This window comes from Dermacentor albipictus, chromosome 8, assembly GCF_038994185.2.
Source record: "Dermacentor albipictus isolate Rhodes 1998 colony chromosome 8, USDA_Dalb.pri_finalv2, whole genome shotgun sequence".
NCBI lineage: Eukaryota > Metazoa > Arthropoda > Arachnida > Ixodida > Ixodidae > Dermacentor > Dermacentor albipictus.
In genome coordinates, this window is record NC_091828.1 from 119,234,198 (window position 1) to 119,248,103 (window position 13,906).

The window sequence follows — 13,906 nt, forward strand, 5'->3', positions numbered from 1 at the left end:
TAGTCATATAGCCGCGCCCTGCTCGCGTTGTGACTGCAAACCCTTGTTCGACAAATCAAAAGTGATAACTAGGAACCCAGATCAAGTCACTGTGGAGATTATCGAGCCATTTGAAATGATTAGAAATGATAAATCTGTAAGTTGCCCATCTGTGGTCGCTGTCAAAAAAGAAATAATGTTTCTATCGCGGTAGCTGCCTGTAGTGGATAATTGTGCCGGAAAGAAATGTATGTTGAGATATTGGCCTGTTGGTACGATCGTACCAACAGGCCAATATGTGGTAACCATGTGGGGAATAAAAATTCAGTTGTTAGTAGCGCTGTTGTCTTCCTTTCCTTCTCTTGTCCTCGTGTTGTTGTCTTTTATTTTTGCGCTTTGCCTCAAGTTATGCAGTGCCAACTAGCCCACCAGTCTGTTCTATTATCTATCTGCGTTTGTATCTAACCGTTTTCCTGCCTACCTGGCTAACTAGGTAGTCCGTGGTCGAGGGGGTATAGCGCTTCGAGCTGATGTGCTGAAGGAATAGCGCACTCGAGGCCAAACGTTGGACGGACTTGGGTCACTGTAGTGGGACTGGGGAACTACCGTTTTTCGAAGAAACTATTTGATGCCGACTTGGAGCATTGGGCGTGTGCCACTCTACTATGACGAATGCTGAGCGGAATCAAACCCACGTAAGAAAGCTTCCCCAAGGACAGCAACCAGATGCACTGACAGGCTGCGCCACAATTGAACTGGGTATGTGCGGCTCTCGATAAGCGCCTTTTCTCGCCAACGCTTTAGCGAGCTGCGCCATCGAAGCACTGGGCATGTGCATGCACTTTTCAATGAACCTCTCGCCAATTTGGGTCGCTAAGTATATGTGCCACTGAGTATGCGGCCAACCGAGGGAACAGTGCTCGGCCTTCACAGGCACCTGCGCGCCACGCTTGTCGTCTCGGAGGCCATGCGCGGACTTCGCGGCAGTGCCGCTAGACGGCGCAGCGTGTCCAGAAAGAAGCGCGAGCAGACCCGTTGCCGCACGGCGCGTTTCTCAGCGTTCGCACGCACCGGCGCGCCATGCATCTCGGAGGCCACGCACAGGTTTCGCGGCGGCTGCGCTAGATGGCGCCGAGGGTTCTTAGGGAAGCACGAAAGAGGAGTAGAGCTGCACGAGGGTTGCAATGTGGGCTTGTTGGTAACGCATCTTCAAGGGGTGTACGGTATAGCGCGATTAAAATACGGGACAAAAGAAGACACACAGGGACACACACAACGCTGCAGTACACGTCTCGTACGCATCTCATTTCGACGGTGGCAGTACGTTGGGCTGCCATATCTCTAGCTTCAATGACTAACTCATTGCCCTCGACAGTCACTGCGAAACGGGTTCCGCCCAGGCACGTACCCAGGGGGGGGGGGGCGGCCGGGGGGGGCCCAGCCCCCCCCCCCGAAATCAAGTGGCATACCCCCCCCCTCCCTACCCACGCCACCACTCCTCACACATTCCTAAAGCGCCGCCAGATCAATGTTGAGACTTGGCAGCTGTTCATCGGTCAGCATTATGCTGCCTTTGTCACTCCTTTTAGATGGCGGTATAGTTATCGGCATCTCTTGTAATGTGAAGGACAGTTTTCTCATAGATTCCGCACACGCGCTATTAAATCGAGATGCGTTCAGTTGTCACCATCTATTCAACCGTCACGCGCATAGCTGTTGCTTTTGTTAGTTCAACCTTTTTTGTTTAGGCTGATCCTGGGACCAGGAGAGGGATGCGGCTCTTACTCAGCTGGTCTGTACTCTCATGGAACGAGTTGCGGCCGGAGAAAACGCCAGTTGCGTTTAACTTATCCCTTTGCTTCATAATTTTGTTGAGCTACGGCTCGCCGCGACGCTGGCAGATGCCCGGAACCATATACATGTGATATGGGTTAGGTAAGGTGGGAAATAAAATAATGTGAAAGAGCGTCCATCACGAAACCCTGCAATAACCCTTAAACGAGGTAACTGTCGCCCGTTACCTCGTCTGTTTTTCCCTAATTGTATAGCACTTTTCGTGCAAAATATGCAACTGGAAACAAAAATCGCAAAGAGTTGAGAAATTAAGTGGTCTACTAAGGGAGAGAGCCAAGGCAACAACCAAACTGCAAGCAAAAGCTAATAATAAAGAGGTTAACCATTGTTCATGAGACTATTTATGGATCAACATCTTTTCATTTAAAAAGGAAGTAGAGAAAACGCCGCTGGAAGTGGAGAACAATTACTTGTTTTGATGATGCTTCTACAGTTATCGGTCGAACCGCCTCACGTAGCCACTTCTCTGCTGTGCTTATCTGGGTGTTTCTGGGCGCAGTACGTCCAGAATCGCAGAGTCCTGCGCTCTACGCGGTTGTATGAGACTGGCGGTCGCACAGCGTTCCGCAATTCGCGGAACTGTCAAAACTGATCAACAAGGCGAAAGTAACTGATATTCGAAACTATAACATGAGAAACACTGAAGAAGCCGTAAAAAATGAACGCAGCCTGAAATCAGTAAAAAAGAAACCTGACATAAGACAAACCATGATGTATGCACTTAAAGATAAGAAGGATAATATCATCAGCAATCTCCAAGGTATAGTAAAAGCAGTGGAAAAATTCTGAGCTGACCTGTATACCAGAGGAGTCACGATACCTCACTTAGAAACAGTAATGAACTGAATGCAGAAACTCTCCTATAACTAGTGATGAGGTCAGGAGGGCCCTGCAAGACATGAAATGATGAAGAGCGGGAGGAGAAGGTGGAATAACAGTCGATTTAATCAAAGATGGAGGAGACATAATGCTTGGAAAACTGGCGGCTCTTTATACGAAGTGTCTATCGACTGCAAGGGTCCCAGAAAACTGGAAAAATGCAGACATTATACTAATCCACAAAAAAAGGAGACGTTAAAGAATTGAAAAATTATAGGACCATTAGCTTGCTCCCAGTATTATATAAAATATTAACCAAAATAATCTCCAACAGGATAAGGGCAGCACTGGATTTTGTCAACCAAGGGAACAGGCTGGCTTCAGGAAGAGATATTTATAATGGATCACATCCATGTCATCAACCAGGTTATCGCGAAATCTGTAGAGTACAATAAGCCTCTCTATGTGGCTTATATAGATTACGAAAATGCATTTGATTCAGTAGAGATACCAGCAGTCATAGAGGTTCTACGTAATCAAGGAGTACAGAACGCTTACGTAAAAAGCTTGGAAAATATTGCTACATGCGTGTGGTATTTGTTTGTTTAAACGAGGCGCGTGGGCGCCTTAACTCCAGAAAGGAGAAGGAAGAAGGAACTGGGCTCGCGCTGTGAATCTAACTGGTCAGCGCTGCAACCGTTGTTTAAATATAATCTGTAAATAGTTTCTCGTCTTACTGACTCGTCCTTCGCGTAAGAATATCTACAGAGGTTCTACAGCTACCTTAATTCTACACAAGAAAAGCAGGGAGATACCTGTAGAGAAAGGGGTCAGACAGGGAGACACAACTTCTCCAAAGCTATTCACTGCGTGCTTAGAAGAATTCAAGGTATTAACCTGGGAAGGCTTAGGAGTAAAGATCGACGGCAAATATCTCAGCAACCTTCGGTTTGCCGATGATATTGTTCTATTCAACAACAATGCAGATGAGTTACAACAAATGATTGGAGACCTTAACAGAGAGAGTGTAAGAGCGGGGTTGAATATTAATATACAGAAGATGAAGTTAATGATAAATAGCCGGGCAAAGGAACAAGAGATCAGGATCGCCAGTCGGCCACTAGAGACTGTGAAGGAGTACGTTTACCTAGGTCAATTATTCACAGGGAACCCTGATCATGAGAAGGAAATTCACAGAAGAATAAAAATAGGTTGGATCGCATACGGCAGACCTTACCAGCTTCTGACTGGAAGCTTACCATTATTATTGAAAAGTAAGGTGTGCAAACAGTGCATTTTGCCAGTGCTGACATATGGGACAGAGACTTGAGAGCAACTTAGGGACCGCGCAAAGAGCGATCGAACGAAGATTGCTAGGCATAACGTTATAATAAGAGAGAGAAAGAGAGCGGTTTGGATCAGAGAGCGAACGTGTATAGACGATATTCTAATTGACATCAAGAGGAAGAAATGTAGCTGGGCAGGTCAAGTAATGCACCGGCTAGATAACCGTTGGACCACTAGGGTTACAGAATGGGTATCAAGAGAAGGAAAACGCAATCGATGACTACAAAACACTAGGTGAAGCGATGAAATTAGGAAATTCGCGGGCGCTAGTTGGAATCGGTTGGCGCAGGACAGGGGTAATTGGAGATCGCAGGAAGAGGCCTCCGTCCTGCAGTGGACATAGAACATAATGATGATGATGATGATGATGATGATGATGATGATGATGATGATGGAGGTGGTGCCCCCCCCCCCCCCGAAAAAAAATCCTGGGTACGTGCCTGGTTCCGCCGCAATTTTTTTTGTACCTCCGAATTCGTGACTGCGGTCTTCCAATCTGTGGATGGTTTAACGCCTTTCACATATATTTTTATATTCTGCACGTTAATTTGGTTATGACGTTACACATTAAAAAGAACTCTTAAGATCGCCTGTTCATCAGCCAGTATCCCCGTAGTGGGCAAGCGCCATCGCGCGTGAACAAGAACGAAGTCGCACACCGTGCTCACCCACCTCTTTTTTTTCCTCTACGTAGCATGACAATCTACTGAACCGTTTCGATTTTCCCTCGCCTAAATTCATGTAACAAAATTTTAGATTTTTTCCTCCTTTTCTGAACACATAAGCAAAGTCTGCCCGACTCTTGGCCAATCCCCGCGAGTGGGTAAGCGCCAAACTCATCCAGGACATCATCATCATCATCATCACCGCGCCGCAGAGCGAGTCAACCGAGGTGGTGGAATCGAATCGGCGGAATTGGATCGACTCGTCTTCGGCACAGCAGCAACAGCGGCTGCAAAGTGAGCCCCGAGAGAGACGATGCGCCCGCAGGTTCCAGCCCCGGCTGCCTTCCCGAGGGCTAACCCTCCGCCCGTAGCCCTGAGGCCGCTGGAAGCAGAACCGATCCCGCCGCTGGTCCCCAGAGGTGAGTGGTTTGCCTGCGGCGTACGCTTTATGATTTTACATGCTCTCTGACCTCTCTCTCCCTGTTATCTTTGTTTTCCCCCTTTCCCATTCCCCCGGTGTAGGGTAGCCAACCGGAGGTTATTCTGGTTAACCTCCCTGCTTTCTACTTATCTCTTTCCCTCCCTACTCTCTGACCTGTCTTGTACGCAAGCAATAGTTCATCTTGCGGGCATTAATTCCTCCCTTGTAGACAGAATCATCTCGAATGAATCGACCTCGCTTCAAATGAGGAACATCTTCATACGGGACGACTTCTGTGAAACATATACTTCATATGGAACGCATGGATCATCTTCTGCAATAAAAAAAAAAAAAACAGTTTTACGTACCAAAAAACACAATCTGGTTATGACGCACACCGTATAATTGTGGACTCCGGCTTAATTTTGACAGCTTCAGCAGTTGTCCTAGAATCCACAGTCATATTTTAGTTATTGCATTATTTATATTTAATTTTCGCCATGTTACTCTTAACTGTAACGATAATAGTTTATTGAAAATTATTGCATTGTATTTCCTAAACTGAAATGTTTAATCGTGATCGCGATCCACTGTATACGGGCTGTGCCACCTGCTCTCAATCTTTTGGAATTGGCAGTATCTTGAGATGAAGTATATTACACCCACAACAGCCGGAGTATTGCAGAAATTAGTGGAATAACAACGAATCAGCATACCTTACTAAACCCAGCCATGCTAGCACAGTGGCTTTGGCGTTACATGGCTAAGCTAGAGAATGCGGGATCGAATCCCGGCCGCTGCAGCCTGATTTCGGTGAGGTTGAAATGCAAAAACGCCCGAGTACCATGAATTGGGTGCAAGAACCCCACTATGCACCACTATGCCGTGCCTTATAATAGTATCGTGGTTTTGGCACATAAAACCCCAGAAAAAAAAAGTCATCAACCTGTCACTGCGGCATTGACGAAGGTAGACTTCTATCCGACTAAACTGGGTCAGTATTTCTTAGTGTTACTTTGGATATCCGCCGATGGGTTCATGTGCTAGAGGCTTAAGCTCAAAGGTGAACAATTCTGAAACTCTAGCAGTGCATTCTTTTGTTTCCGTGCTCATCCGTATTTGTAAAGGAGACTCCATTGAAGTTAACCCCAACATGTAGACGTGGGATTACTCCTGGTTTAGAAAGCGGCTACAGAGCGGTTACATGTCGCATCGCACTGGTGTGTAATTAAGCGTAACAAGCGTTGTGATCAGTTCTTTTCTGTTCGCGTTCCAATTCATGCTAGTGCTACATGTACCGCTTGTTGTACCACAAACTTCCTTTTGTAGTGTCTCGAAAGGTACGGATTGACTGGATTGGATCGAGATTAGGAGTATTACGGCATTGTTCATTCTACATAGTTGCCAACTGGTTTTAGAGACATGACTAGATATTTGCCGAAAACGTTGCCTGTTTCGGCTGACTGAGTTAACGTTAACTTATGGGCCACCACTGGAGCACCATAGTCTTGTCTTGATAGGTACAGATTTACTGAAATATATTGACAAGATCAGGGATGGTATTTTGGACATTGACGAATTCCGCAATGTTGCCAAATTTGTCATGTTGTCAGCTATGACTAGCTCAGAGGGCTGCTACGGCCTCTGTGAGTGTCTCAAAATGTCGCTATTACACAATTTTGACAATATGGCGGAATTTGGCAATGTCCCGTAGAGCACCCCAGAACAGACATAGGTACTTTATATTCCGACATTGTTCACAATGGAGTTAGTACACTAACTCTAGAGGAAAAGCTGGGCGAAAAGAAAAGTGGCAACCGCAATGGCGTTACCATGTTACTACCCCTCATTTTTTGTAACGCTAAAAATATTAAAATATGATGCAAGAACAAGCATTCACGCTTGGCACGTACGTATGGACAATGTTCGAAGTTCACTGCGTATATATTTCAGAAACACCCGATAAATTATTTAAACAATTTTGTTGTAAAATTTACGATGTGTGAAAAAAAACGTTTGCAGACACCTGAACTAGATGGCGCCACAACACTGAGGAAACTCAGGGTCGCGTTGATTGGGCGTCTCGTCGTCTGCGCCTGCGCGCCCTCGCAGAGTAGCAACATGGCTGCGCCCTCGGTGGTTACCGATTTCAATGCATCGGCGCTACGGGGAGCTGTTCCTTTATAGTTGGTTGTATTAACTCAATGCTGTCCCCCCTTACATTGGTGCCAGCCATAGAGTTTCTCACTATATTGCCTAGCGGGAAATTTGGCGCTGCTGCGCTGTGGTATGCATGGGAATGCCGGTATATTGTGAACCAGGCAAGCACCGTTCCGTCTGTCATAATGAATTATTAACGCGATAGCGTTAAGGAGCTCGTGTCGCAGAAAAGCCGGTGTCGTCGGCGTCCGCGGCGTTGACCGTGAGCGATAAATCACGGCAGGCGCTTCATAAATAAAAAAGCAACTTCCAAGATTGGCCCGGTGGGAATCGAACCAGGATATCCGGAGTGTGAGACGGAGACGCTACCACTCAGCCACGAGTTCGATGCTTCCAAGCGGTACAAACGCGCCTCTAGTGAATGCGGTGTTGCCTTCGAAACGAGCCGTGGAAAGTTATACTGCGGCGTATATCGGTAATTATGAACATGTAACGTACAGAAGTCGCAATTACACGAGTTGCGAAGTGCGTTTCCGCTGCATTTCTGCTGCGCTTTCCGCACACGCAGAGCCATCTTGCGGCAAACACAGAAGACCCCTTCCTCTCAATGTACGGCGCTGCCCCGACAGCTGGCGCGCCATACGCGGATTGGGGCTGTGCGCGGTCCGGTTCCCTCTCCCCCGACTCCCTCTCCCCTGAAGACGCTTCGCCGTGCTCCCACGCGGGTTGCAGAATCAAGCGCCGTTCCTTTCTTTAGATTACTATCTGTCTATCTCTCTGCCCGTGCCGATCACGACGTTTGGCTGGCGTAGATCGTTTCCCCCTCCGAGATACCGAGTTCTTTGGTTCGTTCCGTTTGCTCAGGCGCACGTTTCGTTGCCGCGCCGAAGGATGCGTTGCTCGACGCTCTCCGTGTGATAGGTGGGCGCAAAGTCCGATGCGGGGCGCCTCGTAAGTGATCCCTGCGCCGTAGCGCATTGTCTTACACCCCTTGGCGGGTCGATGGGAACGCTGTCGCGTTCCACTCTTGAAGGCGAAGCTTAAGCGTCCTCCAATTTTTTTCTACTAAAACAGCACGTAAAAAGCTGTAGCTTTATTATTACACAAAAGCATGTTTTGTTTAACTATGAGAACTTGTTATTGCACGTGCAATTATATGAAACGTAAAAAGCATCAGCGGGCCGCTAAAGTTGAAGGACAGACGACAAGATTCGTGCTCGCTTTGGAACAGTTTGTCGTCTGTTCTTGCTTTTCTTCGCTTGGTTATGTATTACAGGCGAGTAAACGTCACTGCAAGATGTATTATGCGTGAATGGAAACATTTTATGAAAGTTTTACTTTCAGAACGCGTTATTTGTGTACCCATATCCACGTTTTAGACGAAGCCTCTTACAACACCAGCCAGCACAATCCTCGCATATGCCGTCATTCCAATGACGACACAGCGAAACTCCCATGGACGTGAAAGAGCGTAGGTTAGGGCGTGTTGGTATTCCATAACTGAGGTTCTTAGTGCACGAAAAGGGACGAGAGACAAAGGCAAGACGCGGACACAGCGTCTTGCCTCGTCTTGCCTCTGTCACATAGACGGTGGCGCCAGAAACTCTATGGTGCCAGCTGCATGCGCTGGCTCCGTTAGATGTACCCAACGTAGGACACTGCATATTTGACAACCGCGGTCTCGCTCTGCTAACTGTAGCACCCCTTCCGGAGCCTCCTCGCCCACCGGCTGGCCGGCCCGAAAGCGGCGAGCAGGGGGGCGGGGCCATGATGGGCGGCTCCTGGGCAGGCGGCATCAGCCCCGGTTCCCTGGAGGGCACCTCCAGGCTCCGCATCTGCATGTACGGACTCGGCGGCATGGCGGTGATGCTCCTGCTGTTCGCCGCCTACGCGTACGCCATGTTCGACGGTGAGCCGGATCAATCGCTGCGCTAGCTGTGACTACGAATTGTTGAATTATTTGTAAAGGAATCGTCGGGCCTGCGCATTCTATCTGAGTCCTGACGTCACGTGCTAGGCGCAGAGGCGCCCGCCCCGCGAACAAAAAAAAAAAATGGCCAGGCTTAGCTTGGTTAAGCCAAGAATGCGTTGCATATTGCGCGGTCTTTTTTTTGAGGGCGAGGTATTGCTTGGCGCCACTCGATTTTCGCGTCACGCGCCGGCGCAGCGCCCCTAGCGGGAGGAGCGGGAGTCAGGTGGTGGCTGCGGCCGCGGGCGACCGCGCGAGTTGGGGCCCAGCTTTTCCTCCGGCTGTCGTGACGTCACGTCACGTGGTTGGTGGCTGCCCGGCCGCGCCCAAGGGCTGAACTGAGTGATTGCAATATGCAACGCATAAAAAAAAAACATCACAGATGCGCTTAGCGTCGCCCGAGTGGCCCATTGAAATGTCTGTGCCGAACAGACACAGCCGCACAAACTTCCAGCAGACCTCCAACGTGCAAGAGGCGGTAAAACGCGACGTGAAAGAAAGAAAATGTATTAAAGATTACTCGCTAGAAAAAATAAACCATGCCAATAGGTTGAATATTCGAATGAGGTATGCACAATTTCATTTCGTTGCCACAGCTGATGGTGATGTGGCTGCCACGGAACCATGGACGCCGCTGCCTTGGCCCGAGATTCTGAGGGAGTGCTTAGATCGCGGAGCGCAAACTTTTTTCTCATTAGCATACGGTAGCTCATCTTGCGGAGAGTAGTTGGCTGCGCGCCTATACGTTACAGACCTGTGGCCTTGCATGCCTCCGCGCATCTCGCCAGAGAAGAGTCGCGAAAGCTGGCTTCACCGCAAGACCTTTATAAGTGAGGAGAAGCTCTCCTCTGCGATCCTCCCTCGGCCTCGTGCCGATGATGATCGGAACGTGAAGCTGACATAAACTGAACGTATATTTGCCGGTTTATGGTGAATACGTATCAAAACGTAATGCGTATTACTTCAATACGTAATGCGTATGCAGGATGACCCAGCTAACTTTAGCCAAGCTGCGAAAATAAAAATAACAATAAGGAAGCTGGCACACTACACGATTATGAGACCTACTTTCTCGGCCATAGGCTCCTCTTCCGTCGCCAACAAAGTTTTATGTGCTAATTATATGGCTAAGTAGAAGAATATTAACTAATTAGACAAGTTTTTCATTCCTGAGCATACAGCAGCAGATCCAACGAGTTGGAATTCATATACAGCGAAGCTTCGTGTGAGTGCATAGAGAGTCGAAACACGGGAAGCACGCACGTACACAAAAGCGCGGGCGCACACAAATTATATGGAATCTTTCGTTAAACGGAGTTGCTGACTACTCGCGAGTGCAGCGGACGCCTTGAACGCACCACGGTTTCAGAAGCAGCATGCGCATACGTACGTAGCACAATTCGAATCCATTCTATCCGCTAGAACCATTTGCTTCCCCCTTACCACGAAGCCGCGCGAAGGGGAGCTTTCGGGTTCTTTTTTTCTTTCCCCCGAACGGCCGCAGATGAGAAAGGCTGAACCCATTCAATCGGGCGGTGACACACGCCACCTAGCGGCGACTAGTGATATATTTTCTACTTAGTGGAGGGTGAACTTTCACTCTTACCTTTATTTTAGCCACCACTAAGATAACCTCTGTTCTGTTATTTCAGTCCGCTTAAAGTTTATTTTACATTCACTGCCCATAAACTCCTCATGCTCTGGAAAAAAAAAAAAGATCAGCCCCGTCACTTTGAATTGTAGGGCAAAGCCCTTTACGAAGGAGTGTCAGGTGTTCAGCCGTTTTCTCCTCCTCTCCTCACGCACCGCATAACGTGCCCGTCGCTTAATTGGTACTTGAGTCGGTACGTCTTCGTCCGCAATTCTCATGTCCTGGCTTCAGACAACAAAGAGCTTCCCCTAGAATTTCACAGATGTTTTCTTTGGCGATTTCCTGCTTGAAAGTTCTGTGCGTTCCCAGTGCTTATGTCGTCAGCATGTTATTTTCCCCAGACCCATCTCTGTTCCTTTAACCTTTTTCTTAACCGATGTTTCTTGGTGGTTAAAACATTTGGGCTATAACTAACAGGAGGATAAGTTTGTACCATACTGTGGAGACGTTTTTTTTTCCCAGCCCAAGAACTATTTTTTTAGGATTCTAGGAGTGGCTCTTGTTAATTTCTGATCGAAATGAACTGCAGTTATTGGTGTCGGGGTAAATTGCAAATAGAGATAAATTTCCGATGTAATAGTTCCCCGGAAACACGCAAGGTGGAGGGAAGTAATAAAGGGAAAATGAGATATCCACACGAGCATAGCAAAGTGTTACAAAGGAAACCCGTACGGGTTTCCTTTGTAACGCTTAGCTACGTTCGGGTGGATGTCTCATTTTCCCTTTATTAGATAAAGTTCTGTAATAAAGTTTTCAAAATCTTCCTTCAAGAACTATCCTAGACGTCCGCTAATGTGGCGTTAGTACAGCTACAGGACCTGATGTAGAAGTTTTGCTTATCCCTTAATGACATATTTTAGACATTCTTGAGCTCTTTTTGCGTTTCGCGGGTAAGAGTGGGTTTCAATCCGTGCACACTTTTATATCTGCTAAACACTGCGCTCCTGGCGCACCTGAAATGTGGCAAAACGAGCATGGTGTGGAAGACGGGGATGCAACAGAAAAATACACACATGGCGCTGACTTGCGACTATGTTTATTTGTGGTGGAAATACTTTGTGTTCCGAGATCCTGGCAAGGCTCCGAGGCCTTGGCAAGGCACACCCTATAGCTGACGCGTTAAACTATAGAAGCAGATTATGTTAGGAAGCTTGACAGTCTGTATTAGTTCACCATCCACTGCCATAACATCAAGCAAGAATACATACCCAAATCATGTTTTCGACAGCTTTACATGCATTGTTAACTCGTTGCCTTTAGACTGCTAGTTCCATTATCTTCTTTGATATGACATTTATTTGTTTCCCTGTTTTTTGTTCTTTAAACACACCTCTCTCTGCTTCTCTCCCTACACACACACAAACACACATGTGTATGTAGTCTTTGCATTACCCACAAACATTGTTGAAAGTCAGCACCATGTGTAGTTTTGTGTCTCCATCCTGCATATTCATTTTGCTCATTTTGCCATAAATGACCAACTTGCCCAATTGCTTGTTGAAGTGTGGTGCTCTGGCTGAGCTGTTGCTTGCAAGGCTAGGTCCACCTCTTGCTTCCGGCAACACTCTCCCTCTTTTGTGATTTTTGCAGAGGAAGACTCGCCCAAAGCAGTGCCGGGAGGCAATGATGGGCCAGGCTTCGGAGACAACGGTGATTGGTACTTCCCATGTCCGCGAATAGTGCTGTGTGTCGAGGCTGCTGGTGCCAGGCGACTTACTGGCGACATCAAAATATGCACTCGTGAGCCACCGCAGTGCAGTCATCATATGGCTGCAAACTCCAAAAGTCATCTGCTCGACTGACATATGCAGTTTCTTTACACAACGGCGCAATTTAATCCGATTTCGGCTCTACGTAGTTCCGATGCCATTATTTCGTTACTTCCATGATGTAAAAGCTTGCCAGACAAAACGAAAAAAAAAAGGTCTGTTGGCCTTCAGCTTGGAGGAATGTAGCTACATTCTGGTTAAGCCACAAACAAGCTATATGCAAGCAGCACCCATGGCAACTGTTGGGAATTATAAAAAAACACTGTCCCCAGCAGCCTTTTACACACCCAGCATGCGATACAGCACCAAATGATCTTTCTGCAACTTTGCACTGTTGATGAATTGCTGTTGTGGGTATGCAGCAGAACGTGAACACTGCACCATCTTCAGTGATGCTTGTCCTATGCAAAAAATGCGCCATAGTGCACTAGCTCTCGCGTGTGTGCCTCAATAGCTTGTGTAAAACACGTGTCACATGAGGCCAGAACCAGTGATTACAAAATGAATCTATTAAAACGGTGTAATCAAAGTAGTAAAACAGCCTGAATGCAATTAATTAGAAATAACAGCAAACACTGAAGGTTGTGAAGTGTGCAGCCCCAAATGCCATCTCTCGCTGCGACACCGAAGCGACGCTGCTGCGAGCTTCGCGCGCGACTGCATGCGCGATGCAAGCTAGGTGCTAGGGGCAGTGGACCATGGAGCAGCACAACCACCGTGGAGCTGTAGGGACAACTTGGCATCCTTCTTCCAAGGGCCAGCTGCTCTGGCTATTGCGGTCACAAGACGGGATAAAGAACGAGGTAAGCAAAGTGGGGAATCGATGTAGGTTCCAGAAGCATTACTGGAGATAGTTACAGCTTGTGATAAGCATTATTGGGCTTCGTGTGAAGCTGCCATGAAATGGTTTCAGCTTCTCGATTCTCCAGCAAATTTGAGCTGTAGGACATTTGGCATATGGCCTCATACCCTATTGCATGCTCAAGACATAGTCAAGGCCATATGCACGTCACTTTTCTGTGGCAAAGTCAGTATGGGCAGACATTGCCAGAGAGCTAGTGGCCATGAACGAGTTTGATGTGCCTTTTGCTGCTTGTAGGTTTACAGGACGTAGACAGTGTGTGAAGGCAGAAGTGAACGCTTTCAGAATCTGGGCACTCGATGCTTTTCGTGCAAACCTCTGGTGTTATTTCAAGTACTTATCAGACATCAATAGCATCAGCTTCCCCACAACGAGCAAACTCCTCCCTAGCTAAATCCTGAATGACATTG

At 47.5% G+C, this 13,906-nt stretch overlaps 1 protein-coding gene across 1 annotated transcript; it reads left to right on the top strand.

Annotated features, from left to right (window-relative positions):
* Nucleotides 1–4,941: 4,941 nt before the first annotated feature.
* LOC139048558 (uncharacterized) lies at nucleotides 4,942–13,431 on the top strand. Its single transcript, XM_070522972.1, has 3 exons — nucleotides 4,942–5,083; nucleotides 8,945–9,154; nucleotides 12,456–13,431. The coding sequence occupies exons 1-3, from the start codon at nucleotides 4,978–4,980 to the stop codon at nucleotides 12,665–12,667; spliced, it is 528 nt and encodes a 175-aa protein (XP_070379073.1). The 5' UTR covers nucleotides 4,942–4,977; the 3' UTR covers nucleotides 12,668–13,431.
* The last annotated feature ends 475 nt before the right edge of the window (nucleotides 13,432–13,906 follow it).